This window comes from Miniopterus schreibersii (assembly GCF_964146895.1).
Source record: "Miniopterus schreibersii genome assembly, chromosome: 3".
Lineage (NCBI taxonomy): Eukaryota > Metazoa > Chordata > Mammalia > Chiroptera > Miniopteridae > Miniopterus > Miniopterus schreibersii.
In genome coordinates, this window is record NC_138103.1 from 3291713 (window position 1) to 3312813 (window position 21101).

General features: G+C 47.3%; 1 protein-coding gene across 2 annotated transcripts in view; it reads left to right on the forward strand.

Moving 5' to 3' along the window:
• COG7 (component of oligomeric golgi complex 7) overlaps nt 1-21101 on the forward strand; it is a 61450-nt gene that overhangs the window by 28624 nt on the left and 11725 nt on the right. For both annotated transcript variants that reach the window (XM_081131780.1, XM_081131781.1), the window contains exons 10-13: nt 6468-6584; nt 8471-8536; nt 14897-15083; nt 16756-16896. In XM_081131780.1, the coding sequence (XP_080987906.1) occupies nt 6468-6584; nt 8471-8536; nt 14897-15083; nt 16756-16896 (511 nt within the window). The remainder of the gene's footprint in view (nt 1-6467; nt 6585-8470; nt 8537-14896; nt 15084-16755; nt 16897-21101) is intronic.

A 21101-nucleotide genomic window follows, 5' to 3' on the forward strand; every position in this document is an offset into this window, starting at 1 on the left:
CTCTTGTCATTCCATAAATACTGAGCACAGCCCTGTGAGCTCTGAGGGTCCTTGGGCCCGGTGCTCTTGATCAGTCTGGGCAGTTAGCACCCCCTGAGGGGCGGTTCACAGTGCTGGTTGATGTCCTGCTGGGGACACGCATCCTGCTCACAGATGGACGTGTGACCAGATGGGCCTGGAGCTGCTCCTGAAGAAAGAGTAGCACTGGCGATGAGTTGAATCAAGTAGATTCTACCTCTCTCTGCCATCTACTGGGGTGTTGTGGGCGGAAATACTTTGAGATTCTCAAAATTTTATTATAAACCAAAAACAGTGCCTTCAAAATAATTTTTTTAAATGTGAAAAGGTATACAAACTGGAAGGCCTTCCTTCCTTTCTGAGGACTTGGTCCTTCTCTTTAGGAGTGACGAACTTTGAGCATTCTGCCCTTAGTCGTCTTCTCCCTCTGGGCTCAGTGTTTTCGCTTCTCAGCTCTAGGATGAGCTTCCTTAAGGCTAGTTCTCTTGTGCTCTGCTTCTCCCAGCTCCTGTTGGTGACGTTTTTACTTTCTGTTCTACTGTTGGTTATTTTGACTACTTCGTTTTAAAAAAAATACAGATCTGTATTAGAAATTCAGACCGAAATCCGTTACTTGCTCTTAGAAGGGGAGATTTTGAAGCTACCAAGACAGCTGATGTTTATAAAATCAGGGAAACCTGGCCGGCATGGCTCGGGTTCAGGAGATCGCAGTTCGATTCCTGGTCAGGGCACATGCCCAGATTGCGGGTTTGATTCCCAGCAGGGGGCGTGCAGATGTTTCTATCTCTCTTTCCCTCTCCCTTCCTCTCTCTGAAATCAATAAAAACATTTAAAAAATAAATTAAAAACAAAAGAAATAAAACTAGGAAATCAGGGTGTAGCTAACTTGTACAGGGTTCAAATGAGACATTGTTCAGTAGTGGGGTGGGGTATGGAGGCGGAGCACATGGTGCAGGAGGAGACTGGCTTAACTTGAACCAGGGTGATGCTGCAGAATATAGCAGCTGACCAGGCATTAGAGAATTTGGGGTTTACAGCTGTGACAGAAGCATGGGCTTGAGTTGGGGTCACCTGGGCTCAGATCCTGGCCTGACACTTAATGGTCGTGACCTTGGGTGGGTTAGCACACCTCTGGGAGTCTGGGTGTCTTCTGCGAGTGAACTGATGAAGATAACTCCCGCATTCCTGGTGTCCATGGCTGTTAAGGGAAAGTATGTCAGTAGAGCCCCTAAAGCAGTGGCTTTCACATGGTAGAGACACATAGAAATGTTGGTTGTGAGAGAATGGGGGGGTTGGAGACAGATTTGACGCACTCTATGGCCTGCTCACTACCCCCAGGACTCTGTCATATGAGCATCTGCAGAGCATGCATGTTGTTGGATGGTGCATTCTTATGCATGTTTGTCAGCTGCAGAGTGGTGACACAGTTGTCCTGTTCCCTACAGCCAAAGCACAGTTGTGTTCCTCAACAATCCTTTGTCCCTTTGTCATGAAGGCCTTCCCCTCCCCAAGGACTGATCCCCCAAGAAAGCTGTCACCATCTTGCTGACAGGGAAGATGCTATCAGGGAGTCTCGGTTTTGTAACTTTCCTCGTTGAAGCATGAGGCATGTGTACGGGGAGCAGCAGTCGCCGCTGTGGTCAGGGGCCAGTCTGAAGCGGTTTCTGCCACTTGGCTCCTGCAATGGCCTTTCCAGCACACAGATGTACTCCTCAGGGCTGTGCCAGGCCGTTGCAGTCCACTCCTCACTTAGAGCCTGTGCCTTGGGAAGCAAGAGGCATGGCTTCCTGTGATGCCGCAAATGCCTTAGGTTTTCAGGGAGCCTCTTGGCTCCCAGAGAGCATGCCCTCCAGCTGTGTCCTCAGCACACCCTCCCAAGGTCGTGCACTCACTTGTGCATGTTCAAAGAACTGTATCACCTTAAAAATAGTGCCCCCACACCAGCTTTCCTTTCATACTTTTTTAAAAAAAATATATCTTTATTGATTTCAGAGAGAGGAAAGGAGAGGGAGAGAGAGATAGAAACATCAGTGATGAGAGAGTCATTGATTGACTGCCTCCTGCATGTCCCAACTGGGGATCGAGCCCGCAACCTGCCCGGGCATGTGCCCTGACTGGGAATCGAACCCTGATTGCCTGGATCCTAGGTCGACACTCAACCTCTGAGCCACGCCCAGCCAGACTCCTTTCATACTTTTCAGGGGACTTCTGTGCATATTGTTTAATTTATTTTAACATCGTGACAACCCCGTGAGGCAATACAGAAGACATCACTAAATCCATTTTTAAAAACTTCCAACAAAACACTTTGCCGTAAATTTTGTAATTCTTTTTAAAATTTATTTAAGTCCAGCAGGGCGTGGCTCAGTGGTTGATCGTCGACCTAGGATCCAGGTGATCAGGGTTCGATTCCCGGTCAGAGCACATGCCCAGGTTGTGGGCTAGGCAGCTGATCAATGACTCTCTCATCATTGATGTTTCTATCTCTCTCCCTCTCCTTTCCTCTCTCTGAAATCAATAAAGATATATTTAAAAAAATAAAACTTATTGGGGTGACCTTGGCTAATAGACTTCATAGGTTGCAGATGTATGTTTTTGTGGGGCATCATCTGTAGATTGCACTGTGTGCCCCCCCCACGGTCAAGTCTTGTTCTTCACTGTGTTTGCCATTCAAGTAATTCAAGTCCGTAATTAAGTCAGTAGTTGGCTTTCTCTGCAGGTGTATTTTGGAACTAAAAGCATGAGGAGATTAAGGCATCGTGATATTTCTTTAACGTACTTTATGACCTTGATACTGCCAGGTACTTTCAGCCCTTTTAACTTCATTGTTTAGAATAGAAATTCTCTAAATCTGTATTTATTTTGGGGGAGGGTACTCCGTGATAACAGTCTTGGATGACATGATGGAGAAGAGCAGATACTATAACACGAGGCCCAGGGTTGGGAAGGCTGAAGGTCTGAGGCCGTTAGGTGAGGCTGTGGTGGGCCTGACAAGTGAGACAGCAAGAGCAGGCAGGCCAGTCAGTAGAGACTCTAGAGACCTCTGTGGAGTGATGAGTGAGTCCATTTTGAAGGTGAGGAAACAGATTCAGAGACACCTAGGTACTTTCCCAAGCCTGTAGTCAAGTCTTCATTCTGGACCTATTTCCAACGTTTTGGTTAGGCCAGCCCTGTGCTATTCCTGGGGATACAGTTATGAACTACAGGGGACAGTCCCTGTTCTCCCAGAGCTTCTAGTCTAGCAGCAGCAGAAAACATGACACACATAGTTTAAGCTGTTTGATTATACTTATGTTAGGTGCTGTGTGCAGTGAGAGCAAACAGCAGTCTGTGAGGAAGGGGTTTTCAACTTAGAGTGCAGTTTCATTGTACCATTGAAGTCAGGCTCTTCCCTGTCGTGGAGATTGGCTGCTTAATCCGAATTCAGGGGACTTGAATGCAGCAAAAGTACCCTGGGCATCAGGGATGCCTTATAGCATCCTGGGTGACAGTCGGGTATTATAGTGGGTGCATGATGTTTAACACATTTCTTTTTTTTTTTTAGAGCAAAAATTTTTATTTACTCATTTATTTATTTTAAATTTATCTTTATTGTTGAGAGTATTACAGGTGTCCCATTTCCCCCCCCCCAATTGACCCCCTCCACTTCGCTGTCACTCCCTCCCCAGGCCTTCACCTTGTTATTAACTGTGTCCATGGGTTGTGCATATGTGCATATAACTTCTTTGGTTAATCTCTTCCCACCCTCCACCCCCCTTCCCTCTTTCCTCTGAAATATGATCATTTGTTGCATGCATCAATGTCTCTGGATCTATTTAGTTCATCAGATTTCTTTGTTCATTAGCTTCTTGTTAAAGAAGACCCTTCAGCATTTCCTATAGTGCTGGTCTGGTAGTGATGAACTCCTTTAGCTTTTCCTTGTCTGTGAAGCTCTTTATTTGACCTTCAATTCTAAATGGTAGCTTTGCTGGGTAGAGCAATCTTGGTTGTAGTTCCATGTTTTTCACCACTTTGAATATTTCTTGCCACTCACTTCTGGCCTGCAAAGTTTCTGTTGAGAAATCAGCTGACAGTCGTATGGGTGCTCCTTTGTAGGTAACTAATTGCTTTTCTCTTGCTGCTTTTAAGATTCTGTCTTTAACCTTTGGCATTTTAATTATGATGTATCTTGCTGTGGGCCTCTTTGGGTTCCTCTTGTTTGGGACCCTCTGTGCTTCGTGGACTTGTAAATCTATTTCTTTCCCCAGGTAGGGGAAGTTTTCTGTCATTCGTTTTTCAAATAGGTTTTCAATTTCTTGCTCTCTTTCTTCTCCTTCTCGCACCCCAATAATACAAATGTTTGGCTACATTTGAAGTCCCAGAGGCTCCTTATACTATCTTCATATTTCTGGATTCTTTTTTCTTTTTGCTCTTCTGGTTGGGTGTTTTTTGTTTCCTCACGTTCCAGATTGCTGATTTGATTCTCAGCGTCCTCTACTCTACTGTTGATTCCATGTAAATTAGTCTTCATTTCAGTTCCTGCAGCCTTCATTTCAAATTGCTACTTTATTAAGTCATTGACTTTCTCAGTTATTTCCCTAATAGTCTGCTTAAACATCCTTATAAACAAAATTCTGAACTCTGTATCTGTTAGCTTGCTTGGATCTATTTCATTTAGTTCCTCTTCTAGAGATTTCTTCTGTTCTTTCCTTTGTGACATGTTTCTTTGCCTCCACATTTTGGCTGCTTCCAGGTGTTTGTTTCTGTGTATTAGGTAGAGCTGTTATGTCTCCTGGAATTTGTAGAGTGGCTTTGTGTAGTAGGTGTCCTGTAGGGTCCAGTGGCTCAGCCTCCCCAGTCACCTGAGCTGGGCCTTTGAGGTGCTCCCCTGTGTGGGCTGTGTGCACTGTCCTGTTGTAGGTGAGCCTTGGTTGCTGTTGGCATCACTGGGAGGAATTGACCCCCAGGCCAATCAGCTGTGAGGACCAGCTGCAACTACAGCCAAAGAACTGCTGTGCTGGAGACACCCCTATGGAGCAGGATTTACTTCAGTGGAGCTTTGGTGTTCACCAAGTGCCCCCCTTTAGTGTCACTCATGGATGTGGTAGGGTTGTAATCCAGTGTGGTCGTGTCTGACCACCAGGTGCACTGTCTCTCGGGCCTCCAGGGAGGTGCAAAGTCAGCCTCTGACAGTGCCTTGCCCAGGGCCACCCAGAATGAACTACACAGCAAACCATAATTGGCTGCTGCTTGTGCTGGGCTTGGTGTTGTCCAGGAGAGGCCAAGCTATGAGCCAATGCAGGCTGCCACTAGTGCCGGGTTGGGGCCGCTTATCAAGCTGTTAGGGGCACGCTGCTGCTTGTTTGAGAGATTTTAGGAAAGACCTAAGCATGAGGCTTGAGAGGCCACTTGCATAGAAAAGCCCCTGGAAATGGCCTGAATGAGCCTGCAGGTGGGAGGGGCGGGGCCAAAGGTGTGAGTCAGGTGCTGGGATTCAAATATGGCGCCTGCCTGTCAGCTGTGTGCGGGGAGGACTCGCCAAAGGAGCAATGGTCTCTGCCAGCTCTTTAGCCTGGGAGAAAGCCGCCCCTCCACCTCTACCCCCAATTTCAGGCAGGTTAGTTCCTCCCCAAGTGTCCCAGGTTCCTTCAAGCTGCTGCCCGGTGCTGGGCTCAGGAGGGGCGCATCTGAGTGAGTCCGTGCCGGGCCCTTTAGAGGAGCTGCCTGGGGCTCCCGCAGCCTCCTCGACCCTTAGGGACAGTCCCGCTGGTTTCACAGCCTGGAGTTGTGGGGACATCTCTTCCCGGCCCTGGAGCCCTGGGCTGGGGTCCTGCTGTGGGGCTGGGACCCCTCACTCTTCCGGGAAACCTCTCCTGCCGAGATTCCCTCCCGGGTTTCAACCATGTCACCAGGTGTGGGCCCTCGGCTGCGTCTCAGTGATTCAGCCCTGATCTGCCCGGGTCTCTGCCCCTCCTACCGGTCTCGATGCTTCTTCAGTTCCCTGGTTGTAGGGCTTCTGGTCAGCCAGATTTCAGGAGGTTCTGAGTGATGGTGGTTCTGTATTTTAGTTGTGATTTTGATGTGGTTGTGGGAGGCGGCGGGTGCAGCTGTTGCCTGCGCCGCCATCTTGTTTCTTGCGCTATTTAACACACTTCTTGAGCCAGCCTCCAAAGAACGTCTTTGTTAGGGCAAGGGAGTAATTTACCCGCGTCCTTTCTTACCTGGCTGGTCTCCAGAGTCTTGGTCTTCATGGCTGTCCCCTTCCCTCATCTTGAGCAGCTTTTAAAGCTGCCCTGCCGTGTGAGCAGACCTCTTGGTGGTAAGGTTTATGAGTAGTCTCACCCTTGGGAAGGAGCCTCTAAAGACACTCTCACGGTCATTACCACTCTGTCCAGACTGTATGGTTTCTGGAATCTAGGCCTGAGGAGTTTATGACCACAGCCCTGTCTCTCTCTTCCCTGTCCCCATAGGTATGTGTCTGATTTCACCAGCGCTCTCTACTCCGTGCGAAAGAAGTGCAAGCTGGACGACATTCCTCCCAACTCTCTCTTCCAGGAAGACTGGACAGCCTTCCAGAACTCCATCAGGTGAGGGGCTGTAGCTGAAGCAGCTTCCCCATGCAGGCAACATCAACGTGCACAGTGTAGTATAGAAAACGACAAGTGAGTTTGTGAGGGGCCAGTTTTTTTCTCTTTTACTGCCTTTTGTTTTTTAAAGCAAATACTCTAGACTCTAAAAACAAGCCCATGAAGAGTAAAAACCCAACCAACCAAACAAACACCAAAAAGACTCCTCTTGCTTTTAAAATATCTTTACAGGTTCTTTATGAGCTCCTCATCTCCTGTGATGACTTAAATTTTCTAAACTTGGTTTAGGGTTTTCTCCCCCTTAGCCTATAGTTTTTACAGACCTAAAAGAACTTAGAGCTTATACTGCAGAAAATGCCTAGCTGATGGGCTTGTTTCTGGACCTGTTTGCCATAGTACTAGATGCTAAGGCAGTACAAAGGGCTATGTAAGAGTTCCCTGAAAAGCATTGAGGGAACTCTCCCAAGTGGTCAACAGCCAGATCCTGGAGACACCTGTTGCCCCAGCGGCCTGAGAATGCAGAATGCTGGCCTGGGCCAGATCTGACCTATGGACAGGTTTGGTTTGATCACAGCATTTAAAAAGTTTTTGGATTAGTTGCTAACATTTAAAAATCCAATTTAATATAACCCAGATTTCTCACATCACTTAACAGTTGGAAGCTCTAGAAGCATCAGGCCCACACTGTCCCAAGGACAGACCCGTGGGTTGGTGGCTGAAGTCCCCCTGGTCCAGTGGCTGTCCTCTGCTGTGCTGTGGCTCTACCACGCCAAGGCCACTCAGCAGCTAAACCATTGGGCTGAGATAAAGAGCAGTTGAGAAGTTTCCTTTCCTTAAAGTCTTGGACATAGACTCTGAAAAGAGAAGCTGCTCTCCCCCACTTGCATTTCTTGCCTGACCTGTGGCCGAGGGCTCTGTGCAGGGTGCGTAGGACCCGTGGGTCTCAGTGCAGTAGCCCACTGAGCACCTCCAGGCCTTCTGAGGGGTCTCTTTAATCATGGTGGATCCAGGACCTCCCAGCACCATTTGGATTATCCCCCCATGGGCTCCGATCTAGACTAGAAATTTTTCATGAAATTTAGTGTTCTAGATGCTGCCTGTAGCCTTGTCACCCGTGGTGGCTTGGAAGACCAGAAAGTATTATGTACAGGGTGTTCCATTGTACCTGAGGCGAGTGGAACAGTTCACTTTCTCATAAGCCTTTCTTATGATGGAATGCCTAGATACCCTGGTGATGAGAGGCAATTTCAGAGAAAGTTAAAAGTTAACTAGACTTAAGATGTTTTTAATCCTTGGATTTGTCCTGACATTATAGTATGGTGTTGAAGGACTCAGGAGCCTAGCGTAAAATTATTTGTAAATTAAGATTGTTAAATACAGATCTGATGATCATTCAGGCTTATCTCTGAGAAACAAATGGATCAGTCTCCACCTTCCTTTCATGTGATCAGAGAGAATTTTCTAGTATCGACAGTATTCCATGCCTGGCAAGTAGCAGGCATCTAACGCATGTTAAATAATGAATTCTGGCTTTAAAATTTTAGATACAAAATATTTTCATCTCATTTTTCTCAAGGGCAAATCCCAGAAACACCTGAGTAGTTTGAAAACGTGAAATTACTTGAGATCATATTGGATAGAGTTGTGACTCAGCAGAGAGGCCTGCGACGTGAGGGTACCAGAAGGGACTGTCGTTTATAACTTTCATGTTAATTACTAATTAATGAAACGTTTCAGGGAGGCTGCCAAATGGTTAACTGCTTTCCCAGAACCCAGCATACCACCAAGGAGTGAATAGTTAGAATTTTCATGAATGAGACAATGTTTGTGCTGTAAATGTTGGCATTCCAGATACTTGAACTTGAAGTGCTTTTTGTTTTGTTTAGGATAATCGCCACCTGTGGAGAGCTCTTGAGGCAGTGCGGGGACTTCGAGCAGCAGCTAGCAAACAGGTAGGAGAGAGCTGTGGGTGAGACCCTGGCTGCTGGGAGAAGAACTTGACACAGCATACAGTTCATAGCACACTGCACAGACAGCTTATGGCCAGACCTGAAGCCCCAGCGTTCAAGGGCTATGTGTACCTAGATACAGGGTGTCGTTGTCATCATTAAACATTTATTGAGCACCTAAAAAGGTCAAGGCTCTGACCTACTTGGCAGTGGTGGAATACATTTGATTAGATTTGGAAGTCTCAGCCTAAATGTGGCAGCAGTACATCTTGTCTCCGAATTATGAATGGGCTGGGTTCCACTGCTTGTTTGTAAGTGAGTTCTTGGGACTGAAAATAAATTTACCCATAGGAATGGTGTTTATAAGTGGTGGTGAGCCCCCTGGACCAGCCTACCGTATCAGGATTCACCCAACTAGCCTGCCTTCTGGGTTCTGCAGCAGAATTCTGTGCTGCCCAAGGGGTATAGGTCAATGGAGGGTTTCTGGGTCGGCCTAAGGAAAGGCCCTTCTGCCCTCTTTCTGATACTTGCCAGGGCCTTATATTGCCCCAGTGTGCCATTCAGGCTGGTTTTCCCCTCACTGCTCCAGCCCCCAAATTTCCTTCTTCCATTCAGCTAAATCTCTCATCTCCCATGGCCCGGCTGACCTCTCTTCTTCAGGAGTTTGGGGAAGAAGTCCCTTCCATACAGTTGTGTGAGGCTAGCAGCAGTTCCCTCTCCTCTCTCTCAGATAATTCATTATCCTAAAGTAGCGATTTTCAACCTTTTTCATCTCATGTCACACACAAACTACTAAAATTCTGCGGCATGTCAGAAAATATATTTTTTGCTGATGGGACATTCATTCACACTGGACGGCTGTTGTTGTGTTGACTGTTGTCATTTTTTTATTTGACAATCTCAGGGAAAAGAGGTCAGTGCCACTGACTAGTCAGGTATTGCAGGTTTTAAACATTCTTGCAGGTCACCGGTTGAAAATCGCTGTCCTAAAGTAATCTGGGTGGGAGGGAGTTTCTGGCCATGGTCCAAAGTGAAGTGGAAGCAGAGGCCCTGAGGGAGGAGGTCAGACTGGCGGAGGAGGTCAGACTGGCTGAGGAGGCAGTGCTCTGAGTTGGCTGTTTCTTCTCACCACTTTGTGTTCTTTTGTTTCTGAGCCCCTGGATTGTCTTCATGTCCCCAAGTTTTCCTGATGGTTCTCAGTGTGGGGAAAGTTGTGCAGCAGGGCAGGTGGACAGCTGCTGCTTTCTGTAACTCATGCCCAGACAGCACAGAGAGAGCCACTTCCTGCAGTGAGGGAAACCCAAGCACCACAGAGATATGGTGGGCGTGTACAGTAACGTGATTGATGCAGTAAGCCCCCCATGCACACGCACGGGTGCTCACATGCACACACAAACACACGGGACCCGCGGGTGGAGGTGAGTAGGTCTGCATTCATGAGGACCCTAAACAGAGGTGAAAATCTAACGTGTTTGAAAGAAAGACATATAGCTTGTTATTTTTCTTAAATACAGTGGTAATTACAGCCTGGCCCCAGCTCATTGCAAAAATCAAAACAATTCTCAAGTATACAAAGTAAAAACTGGAAATCTACTCACCCTAAAAATTCTTCTCTCCAGAAGAAACATTGCTAACAGCCCCCCATTACATTTATTGAGCTCTGACATTAGGGCTTTACATGAATTAACTTGTTAATATTCTCAGGGGCCAAAGAGGTAGGGTACTGTTCTTACCTCGTTTTTACAGATGAAGAGACATTGAGGCATAGAATTTGGCACAGGTAATAGCTTTTTAAGTAAAAGAAATTATTTGCAGAAATAAATAGCTGTGTCCAAGGTGATACAATTATGATGCAGTGATTTGAACCTGGACATCAGCTGAGTCATCCAAAGTGTGTGACCATCACTCCTGTGCTGTCCTTTCTCACAGATTAGTGTCTGGCCTTAGACTCCAGCTTCTCCATATGTATATGTATGTGTATGTATCTAGACATCTCTCCATATCAGAACATGCAGACTTTCCTTAATCTTTTTGTTAATCCCCACCTGAGGAGATATATACACAAACACACACACACACATATATATATATTTTAGAATGTTTTTATTGATTTTTTAGAGAGCGAGGAAGGGAGAGAGACACATCGATGTGAGAGAGAAACATCGACTGGCTGCCTCCCGCATACACCCCAGCTGAGATTGAACCTGCAACCCAGGTATGCGCCTTCACCAGAATCAGACTGGTGACCTTTCAGTACACAGGGTGATGCTCAACCAGCTGAGCCTCATTGGTCAGACCGGCCAGTGCTAGGATAGGTTTTTTATTAATATTTTTTTAGAGAGAGAGGAAGGGGAGGGGGGAAACATTGGTATGAGAAACACCTGTCAGTTGCCTCCCGTACTCGCCCTGACCTGGAATTGAAGCCGCAACCTTTTGTTGTATGGACGATATTCCAACTGACTGAGCCACCCTGCCAGGGCTCCTTAATCTTTTAATTAAGGCCAATAGTACATTCTAAAGGGTAGGGAAGGATCTTGTTAGGAAGATGAATGGGCAGTGATAGCTAGAGGATGAGTCCTGAGAGGTTGAAAGCCTGGTCCAAGCTTTGGTGTGAGATTGAGATGAGAATAGACTGGGTGTGTCCAGGGGGCCTCTTTAAGAGGTGACGTCGCCCGGCTGGGCGTGGCTCAGTGGTTGAGTGTTGACCTAGGACCCAGGAGATCGAGGTTTGATTCCTGGTTAGGGCACATGCCTGGGTTTTGGGTTCAGTCCCCAGTCGGGGCCGTGCAGGAGGCAGCCAATCAATGACTCTCTCATCATTGATGTTTCTGTCTGTCTCTGTCCCTCTCCTTTCCTTTCCTCTTTCTGAAATCAGTAAAGATATATTTAAAAAAAAAAGATGCAACATCATTTTGGAAGCACTGAGCCTTGAAAAGGAAAAGAGCGATAGTCACCATCTGTGCTCCTGTCAGGGAGGCCATGCATGTGGCAGCGCCTACAAAGCTTATCTTACCTCCCATCAGTCTCACCTGTAGAACCCAGACTCAGAACAAGGGTCCCTGTCCCTGGTGGCAGTGACTGTAGCTGGAAGCCTCTAGGTTACTTCAGGAACAATAAAGGAATTGGCTGTCCAGCTCTAGAGATCACTTCCTTGCAGAAGGGGTCATTTTGTGATTTATGGGTTGAGTATAGCAGGGCCAAGTTGGGTGTCACCTGAGGGATTTCTCTCTTTTTTTAAAAAAAATATGTCTTTATTGATTTTAGAGAGAGGAAGGGAGAGAGAGAGAAACATAAATGATGAAAGAATCATTGATCGGCTGCCTCCTGCATGCCCCCCACTGGGGATCAAACCTGCAACTGGGGCATGTGCCCCAACTGGGAATTGAACCTCCATCTCCTGGACCATAGGTTGATGCTGAACCACTGAGCCATGCTAGCTGGGCTCTCTCTTTTTTAAAAAATTTTATTTTTCAATTCTAGTTTACATTTAATATTAGATTCAGGTGTACAGCATAGCGGTTAGACAATCATGTACTTTACAAAGTGTTCCCCCCGATATTTCCAGAACCCACCACACCACACACAGTTATTACAATATTATTGCCTACATTCTCTGCTGTTATACGTCCCCGTGACTGTTTTGTGACTACCACTCTGTACTTCTTAATCCCTCACCCAGCCCCCAACCCCTCTCTCTCTGAAAGTTTGTTCACTGTATCTATGAGCCTGTTTCTGTTTTGTTTATTTTGTTCTTTAGATTCCACATATGAGTGAAATCATATGGTATTTGTTTTTCTCTGACTGATTTCACTTAGCATAATGCCCTCTAGGCCCATCCATGTCACAAATGGTAAGATTTCATTTTTTTTAATGGCTGAGTACTATTGTGTATATATGTACCACAATTTTTAAATCCACTCGTCTCTTGGTGGGCACTTGTTTGCCTTCCATATCTTCTGAGGATTTCTCTTACCAGGCAGGCAAGGTGAGGTGAGTGGGGTTGCCCTGGCCCTGCCCCTCGTGTGCTTACATGGTGCCTGCCAGGGGAAGGTTTTAGTGGGACAGTTCAATGGGATAATTGGGTTTGGGGAATCTAACCTAAACTTATAAGTTTCCATGGCTGAGGAGTGGGTGACAACCTTTCATGAAAAGGAAGTGAGCTGAGGAAGTAGACCGAGCTGTGATGTCAGTCCCACGTGGGCCTGGGTTAGACTCCCCATTAACCTCTGAGGTTAAGGGCAGTGACTGTGCTTAATCATCTGATACTCCCAAGACCTAGCCCAGAGCCCACTGCAGTCAGGAGGGAGTTTTTCTCTGATGAATGAAGAAATCCAGTGTTCATTTCACATGCTTTAGATCTCAATTCTAGTAAATACACAGGACAGGAAGTCAGGTTCCAGTGACTAGATCCCCTGTGGTGTCTGAGGGAAGAGGCTAGGGGAAAGATGCCATTAGTTCCTCGGGCTCAGGGCTATATTTTTTTGAGATTTTTTAATATTAGGTTCGGTTTTTATTGTAGAGCACACTATTCTGACATTTTAAACTGTAATCTCTAGTACTTGAAACATTCTCACCATGTCCTCCTTCACCTCGGATGGCGGGTGAGGCCAGTTCCCCAGCTCACTGAGCCTGACATACTATGGCAGTGTCTCTGCAGAGGAGCTGACTCCCAGAGGGCAGAGCAGGAGTGCAGCCCTCCACCTCCTGCCACCCCCAGGCTCACCTGTCATTCAGAAGATACTTACTGAGCACCCACCATGTGCCAGGCACTGTGCTGGGAGCTCAGGGGTGAAGAGCACTGGTTTAGTCTCACCTTCTGATGAGAGAAATGAGATAAGATGACAAACACCATGATGCGGTGAGAGCTGAGGGGAGCAGGAGACTGAGTGCCTGAGGGCAGGTCAGGAAAGACGTGGCAGAAGAGAAGCCCCTAGGACCAGAGCATGAAGTGGAGTTTCCCCAGGTGCACAGGAGGGGAGAGCATTTCAGGTTGAGGGGGCGAGCATGGCACACACTTGAGGGAAGCACTGTGTGGGGTTGGAGGGTTGGGCAGGTGGCATAATACAGGGAATGTTTGCAAGGCTACCAGGGCTCAGCTCTAGAAGGCCCTGGGTGCCCCGCCTAGTCATGTTTAGATTTATCCTGGGGTACTAAGTGGTCTTTGAGGAAAATACATCAGATTTCTCTTTGGGAGAGCTCATTCTGTTAACACATAAAAGGACAGAGTAAGGAGTGTACAAGGACTGGATTAAGGGAAGGCTGCCAAGGTCCGGGCAAGGAGTGGTTGACGACTTGGGAATAAGGCAGCAGCAGGGACAGCCACAGTTTGGCAGATAAAGAACCCAACCAAAATGACTGGTAGGCCTAAGCCGCAGGGAAAGCTGACTCAACCTTAATGGTAGAGGCAGGTGGCTGCTCCTGTCAGCAGCAGCTCAGGAAGGGATTGTCCCCAGGATTTGTGTGCAGGTTCAGGCATTCATTCCTTGACAACTCACAGGATTTGTTTTTGGGAAAAAGTGGTGAGTTCAGCCTAAAAGTGGCTTGTCCAAAGCAATGTTTTTCATATGAAATGACAGTAACGGAGGGGTCAGGGAAATAGCCACGTTTGGGATGTATCGCTATGTCTGTTCTCCTGGTTGCATATGTTCCTGTCATTCTGTACCCATGAAATGTGTAGGCTGGCAGGTAAGTTTGAGCACACCCCATGGGGCTTTTCAGAGTCCCTGGGGCAGGTCCTCCTTGGGAGACAGAGTTCTAGCTTCCCCAGCTGCACTAGGGGTCGGTCACAGAACCCCGTTGAGGCACTTTTCTTTCCGAGAGATCAGGGAGGGTCAGCTTCTCTAAGGAGATGTCCCTGTTGCACCTAAACCACAAAGGTGAGTGTCACAGTGCCAGTGAGCACTGTGTGTGACACAGTCCCGTATGTGGAGTCTGCTGCTGTCCACTTTCCAGGACCAGCTATCCTGCTTCCCTACCCAGTTTCCCTGTGACTGAGGCACTGGCTACTCACATGACTGACTAGTCCAAACAGTGACACGCATATAGCAAGGAAGTGTCCCATAGAAAGTGCAGTGTTCCAGATCTCAGTTAAGGTACAGTTGCCCTGTAGTGTCTGTCATATTAGGAAGATGGCATATTCTGGAGGATGAGTATTCAGTAGGAAAGTAGCAACACCTGGTGTCCACTGTGCACCTGTGACCCAGCTCCAAAACAGTGAAGGGTCCATTTCCTTATAAAATGGACCCTAAGCCCACCTGCCTCATGAGGATCTCCTGGGGCTTAGTAAGGAGCAGTCTGAATGCTTCAAGAAGGAAGTTCGATACAAACTCGGGCCTCCATACTCCCTCCTCACTGCTCTTGCAGGATTTTGTCCACAGCCGGGAAGTACCTGTCTGATGCCTACAGCCCCCGGAGCCTGAGCGGGGTTCAAGACAGCCTCCTGACAGACAGGAAGAGCTCTGCCAAGAACCCGTGGCAGGAATATAATTACCTCCAGAAGGATAACCCTGCTGAATACGCCAGCTTAATGGAAATACTTTATACCCTCAAGGTATGAGACCAGACTGATAGCATTCTTGCCCATGAAAGCTTTCCATTGTCACTCACTCTTCCCTGATCCCAGGTTTCTGGCCCTGTGAGGGACCTGTGCCATGGCATGTCCTGCTGCCACTTCTCTGTCTCACTGACGTCATGATTTGAGGGGCTAAGCACTAGACTGGGTTGGAACCAATTGTAATATATTATAGATGTGGGAGTCGGGTGAATGGAGCATTTTTACTGACAGAAGGTAGGCTAGAGAGTGTGGCTTTTGACCTGCAGCCAAATGAGCTTGCTGTATTTCCCTCCAGAGTTAAACCTGTCAACAGCTCCTGGGCCCCATGCAGGGACAGCCCCCTTTTACTGAATGGCAGAGGGAGGACCAGAATGTGTACTGCTTGCCAGTGGGCAGAATCTGGAAGGGTGGACCTCAGCCCAGCAGTCGGAGAGGTGGTGCCTCTTTCCCAGGGAGGAGTGAGGGTGGAGAGACCAGGCCACCCCTTTAGTGCAGGCTCCTACAGGAGGCAGCAGGAGGACTTGGGGACAAGCGTGCCCTGTTCACTGTTCCTTTAGAGTCTTAGTGTGTCTACCATAAAGCTGCCCTTGACTTTGAGCTTAAACCCTTAGGGTCCAGGGATAGGACCTCCCAACAAACAGAATGAGCCACACAGCTCCTTGAGAATGGCCCCCAGGCTCCAAGAAGGCCACAGATATCCTTTCCAGCATCGTCCTCACACCCAGGTTCTGGTTTAAAGCTCATCTCTTGGTGATAGGCAGAGGAGACACTGCTCCCATAGAACGGAACACCATCTGGAATTATCCCTGTGGGCCTCATTCTCTGGGGAGACTGCAGCGTGCTTCTATACCTGTCTGCACCCTCCCGGTGCCCTCACAGGGCCTTCCTTGTCCCTCTGCACCCTGGCCCACAAGCTGACTGCATTTGAGCTTGACAAACCCTTGTTAATGCAGTTCTGCAAGTTCACTCATCCATGCTTCTATGATTAGGGTACAGCACCTCTGTTTATCTTTATTGCTAATCTGATTTATTTCTGTTTGCTGTAATCGGTTCATTTATAATAGCAAAACTAAGGTTCTGTTTTCCATCTCTGCATTTTCTCAGGCTCTTTGGAATTCCTGGGGACTCACGCATCTTGTCACACTCTGGCGTGCAACCCAGTGTAATTGACCTGACCTCACTGGGGATCAGGGCTTTGTCCGTCACTGTTGTCTATACATGACACTTCTGGCCGGCTTTTCCCTATTCCTTTATCCCTGAGGGACAGTCACAGGTCAGTTTTTCCTAAACTGCCAACCCACGAAGTTGTGTTCACTCAGATGCAGCAGAATCACCTGGGAAAGTGATTTAAAAATCCAGATTCCTGGGCTCCAGCACCTGCTGATTCCAGTTCAGTAGTTAGGGTAGAGCCTGTGTATCTCTAATTGGGCATGTGCCAGGGGTCTGCCTTGGGAACCACTGTTGTCTAGACTCCCCCCAACACACACACACACACACACACACACTCTCTCTCTCTCTCTCTCTCTCTCTCTCTCTCTCTCTCTCTCTCTGTCTCTCTCTGTCTCTCTGTCTCTGTCTCTGTCTCTTTTCCTCTCAGTAACCTTTCCAAATGTGTAACTAGCCAATGACCTGGATTGGATTCAGGGCCTTTTGCATTTTCTTGTCTTAGGAAAAAGGGTCAAGTAACCACAACCTGCTGTCTGCCTCCAGAGCAGCCCTGACCCGGCTTAACCAGCAGGCCCACCAGCTGGCTTTCGACTCGGTTTTCCTGCGCATCAAACAGCAGCTGCTGCTCATCCCGAAGATGGAAGTGAGTTTCCAGCCGCCCTGCCTCCTTCCCAGGAATATTCTCCCTGCCCCTCCCTTCCACCCCCCAAAGCTTCAGGAGGCGCCCTTTTGACTTCCCAAAGTGAGCAATCCCACTGCACAAAGGCACTGTCCCTTGCAGTTCATTGCTTGGCAAGAATTCCATATCTTAATTGCAGTTACTGCAATACTGTATTTCCAGGCTGTTTCTTAGGATTATTACTATTGCTTGATTAACTTGTGAGCCATCGGGAGCAGTGTAGCTGTGCCCTCCAAGGGGGAAGTAAGGGGGACCCATGCCACTGGGTGGGTTGGCTCAGGTCAGAGGAGCTAATCGTCTTGTGAGATAGTTTTCATCATGCCACAAACATTTCTGGAGAGATTGTTCTGGAACTAAACTTGGGAGACTGCCTCCCCAGATTTGATCTGGGGTTTTGAAGGGGCCTGGGAGGGCTCTGCTCTGTTCTGTCCTTGATGCCTTGTCCCCTTGGCTCTTCTGAGAGCACCTCGCTTTCCTTTCCTACCTTGCTTCTCTTTGCTGCTTGTCCTGATTTCTTTTCAAGGAATTGCCCACCAGTCATGTTTTCTCTGCTGGCTCAGTCTTCCCTGGTCCTGATTCCATTGCTTTCTTTTGGGTTCTTGGGACCGTACCCTGGTTAAACTCCCACTGTCTTCAAGTCTGTCAGGAGTTGGCCCTTTTTTTTTTTGAGAGTCTTTTGGGAAAGATCCAGTAATGGGGCTTTAATAACTAGGAGATCCTTTTAGGAAGCAGTAAGATGGGTTTGGCATAATTACAAGTTCTTGGCTTTCTTCTGCATCCCTGAAAGCATACGAGGCCAGGTGTCAAGGGTTTGCTATGACCTTGGTAAGTTTCAGCCCCTCTCAGCATCTCAGTCTCCATCTATAAAGTTAAACTCCACGACTTCAAGCTTCTTTCTACCCCTGGAATTCTATGATTTTCATTTTTTAATGATTTGTCCATGCAAAATGCCATGAGATCTACTCCAGCCAGATTGTACATTACTCATGTGGTTGGGGCGGGGGTAAGATTTGAAGAGCCACTGCCATCATAGTGCATCGGAGGTGATGTCAGTGACCATTGCTGTCCTTGGGCACCACCCATACATGGCTTTGGATCACAGGGCAGAGGCTGCTACTTCTTCCTGACCTCACCTCCTCATCTTTGAGATGGGGACACAGTAATTCTCACCGTACAGACGTGTGAGAGTTAAGTAAGATTCTGCAAATGATAGAATGTAGCATGATGGCTGCTAAATGAGCAGGTGCTTCATAAGGGGTGATTTTCTTTCTTTCTCTGGTTCTCATTTTTTAAGAGGAATGAGAATTTAAAAAATAAAAAGTACACATACTTATTTTCAGAAATCAAACAATACAGGAAGGTATGAAGGAAAAAGCACCAAACCCTTTCAGAATCTCAGGGTCTAGAAATAAGCAGTATGAACATTTGTTCGTCCACCCAGACTCCTCTCCATGCCTGCCCCCAAGTTGGAGGCTGGATGAGCACCATAGGAAGACAGTGCGATTGTACGCATGGGCTGTTTTTAAAAAAATGGAACATATACCATATAAAACTTATTTGAACTTAACTAGAAAAAGAAGATAAAAGAAACCAAAGGGATGGTTGAACTTGAGATACTAGTGTCTTCATTGCCAAAGAAATTAGTTCCTACACCCTGGCTGGTGTGGTTCAGTGGTTAGAGTTGGCCTGCACACCTAAGGGTTCTAGGTTCAATTCCCTGGGTTGTGGGGTTTGACCCCTGGACCCAGGGCCTGGTAGGGGTGTGCATGGTAGGCAGCCAGTTGATGTGTCTCTCTCACATGGATGCTTCTCACTCTCTCCCCGTCCCTCCCTCTCTCCTTCTCTAAAGCTCAATGGGAAAAAAATCCTTGGGTGAGAATTAACAACAAAAAAAACAAAAAAATTAGTTCCCAGATCTCTTTCCAAGGTTAAGGAAAAAAAGATTATGGAAACTATTAGAGATCAGAGTCATTGTCTTTGATGATCACGTTGCCATTTACTTTAATTAATTTATTTTTTTATGTTTTTACTGATTTTAGAGAAAGGAAGGGAGAGGGAGAGAGAGAGGAACATCGATGTAAGAGAGAAACATCAATCAGTTTTCTCCCATACAAGCCCCAACTGGGGATCGAACCCAAAATCTGGGCATGTGTCCTAACCAGGAATTGCACTGTCAACCTCTTGGTGTACAGGATGACACCCAACCAACTGAGCCACATCAGCCAGGGCTCACACTTCCATTTTAGATAGATGTTGATACTGGTTCACCTGCCTGAGTGGTGAGGGTATCAGCGTCCTCAAAGCTCTTGTCTCCCTCCCCTACTTCCAGGCTTGGTTTCTTTGATTATTTTTATTGGGTCAAAGCTGAAAATCTTGACCTTCTGTTCTGAAACCTTAGTTCTCCTAGTCTAATTCTTCATGGAGCTGGGTGTGGAGCTCCCACCTGTCCTCACCTCTGTTTTGTATCCTGAGCTCATGGTTCTGACCTGGTTCTTGGCTGCTTCACTCTGGCCTTCTGGTCAGGCCTCAGCACAGCGCCTCAGGCATGGGAATGGAGGCGGCCGCTCCATGGTGCCAGCTCGGAAGTACCGTGCAGAGGCAAACAGTCCAGCCTTAAGGGTTTGAAAATTAATCCCTAGCCATTAAATGTTTGTTTTTAATATTTGCTGGTCAATTGTACCACTCTTTTACATGACAGGAATATAAACCCACACTCTATTCCATTTCAGAATAGATTATTGAGGTTTAGTGATATTATCTGGTGACACATGGACAGAAAAGCCCATTTGAGGGAAAATTTATTTATTTATTTATTTACTTATTTATTTATTTTTAAACATATCTTTATTGATTTCATAGAGAGGAAAAGAGGGGGAGAGAGAGAGATAGAAACATCAATGATGAGTGAGTCATTGATTGGCTGCCTAGCCCGCAACCCGGGCATGTTCCCTGACCAGGAACCGAACCCCAATCTCCTGGATCCTAGTCAGTGCTCAACCTCTGAGCCATGCCTCTCATGAGGATTAACCAAAAAAAAAACCAAAAAGAAGGAACAATGACAGCTTGGTGGTCAAGTCACTAGCAGAGAGAGACACAGAGGGCTGGGAGGAGCAGCACCATGGGGCAGGGTGGAACTGACGGAAATTTTAAATAAATTTCGAACAATTGAAGAATAATGTATAGCATTTCCCAGTTGCCCTCTTCAAGTCCACCTTCTCTGCCTCCTTTTGAAACCCGTGCCGGTTCCGTGTGCTGTGTTGGCCCTCATGCCAAACTGCTTTTCCTCTCTACACCCCTTCCCTCTCCACCCACCTGAGCACTGCCTGACATTCCTCTTCCTGCTTCCTCTCTGAAGCCTTCCCCGTCCACAGCGCCAGGCCCTTGAACACACGCCTGGGACACTGGTGTTCCATCCTGCCCCATGGTGCTGCTCCTCTCAGCCCTCTGTGTCTCTCTCTGCTAGTGACTTGACCACCAAGCTGTCATTGTTCCTTCTTTTTGGTTTTTTTTTGGTTAATCCTCATGAGAGGATATTTTTTTCCATTGATTTTTAGACAGAGTGGAAGGGAAAGAGAGACAGAGAGAGAGACAGAGAGAGACATCGATGTGAGAGACACATCTGTTGGCTACCTCCGGCACAACAGGGGCAGGGGAATGAACCTGCAACCTGAGACATGGGCTTGACTGGGAATTGAACCTGTGAGCCCTCAGCGTGCAGGCCAAAGCTCTAACCACCAAGCAGCAAGCACCCAGCCGGGCTGTTGCTTCTTTTTAAATACGGCTCCCATCTGTTTCCATGGCCACTGCCCTGGCCCAGGTTCTCATCGTGTCTGAACTGTTTGAGTTTTCTCTCTGTCTCCCCACCCTCCATGCTCAGAATTGTGCGTTAATCTTCATAAAGTGTTGCTCTGATTTTGTCTCTCCCCACTCAAAACCCTGACTGAGTTCCCCAGGGCCAGTATGATAGTCTATTTAAAAATTTATTGTCATGGGAATTGTCACACACATGCAAGAATAGAGAAGAGGCCAGTGAACTGCATGGCCTCATCACCCTGCTCGAACATGATCACCTCCTGGCCACTCTAACTCGTGTAGACCCTTGTCTAAAATAGAACTCTAGTTCCTTAGTGTTACCAGTGTTCACATTTCCCACTGTCTTACAAAAGTCA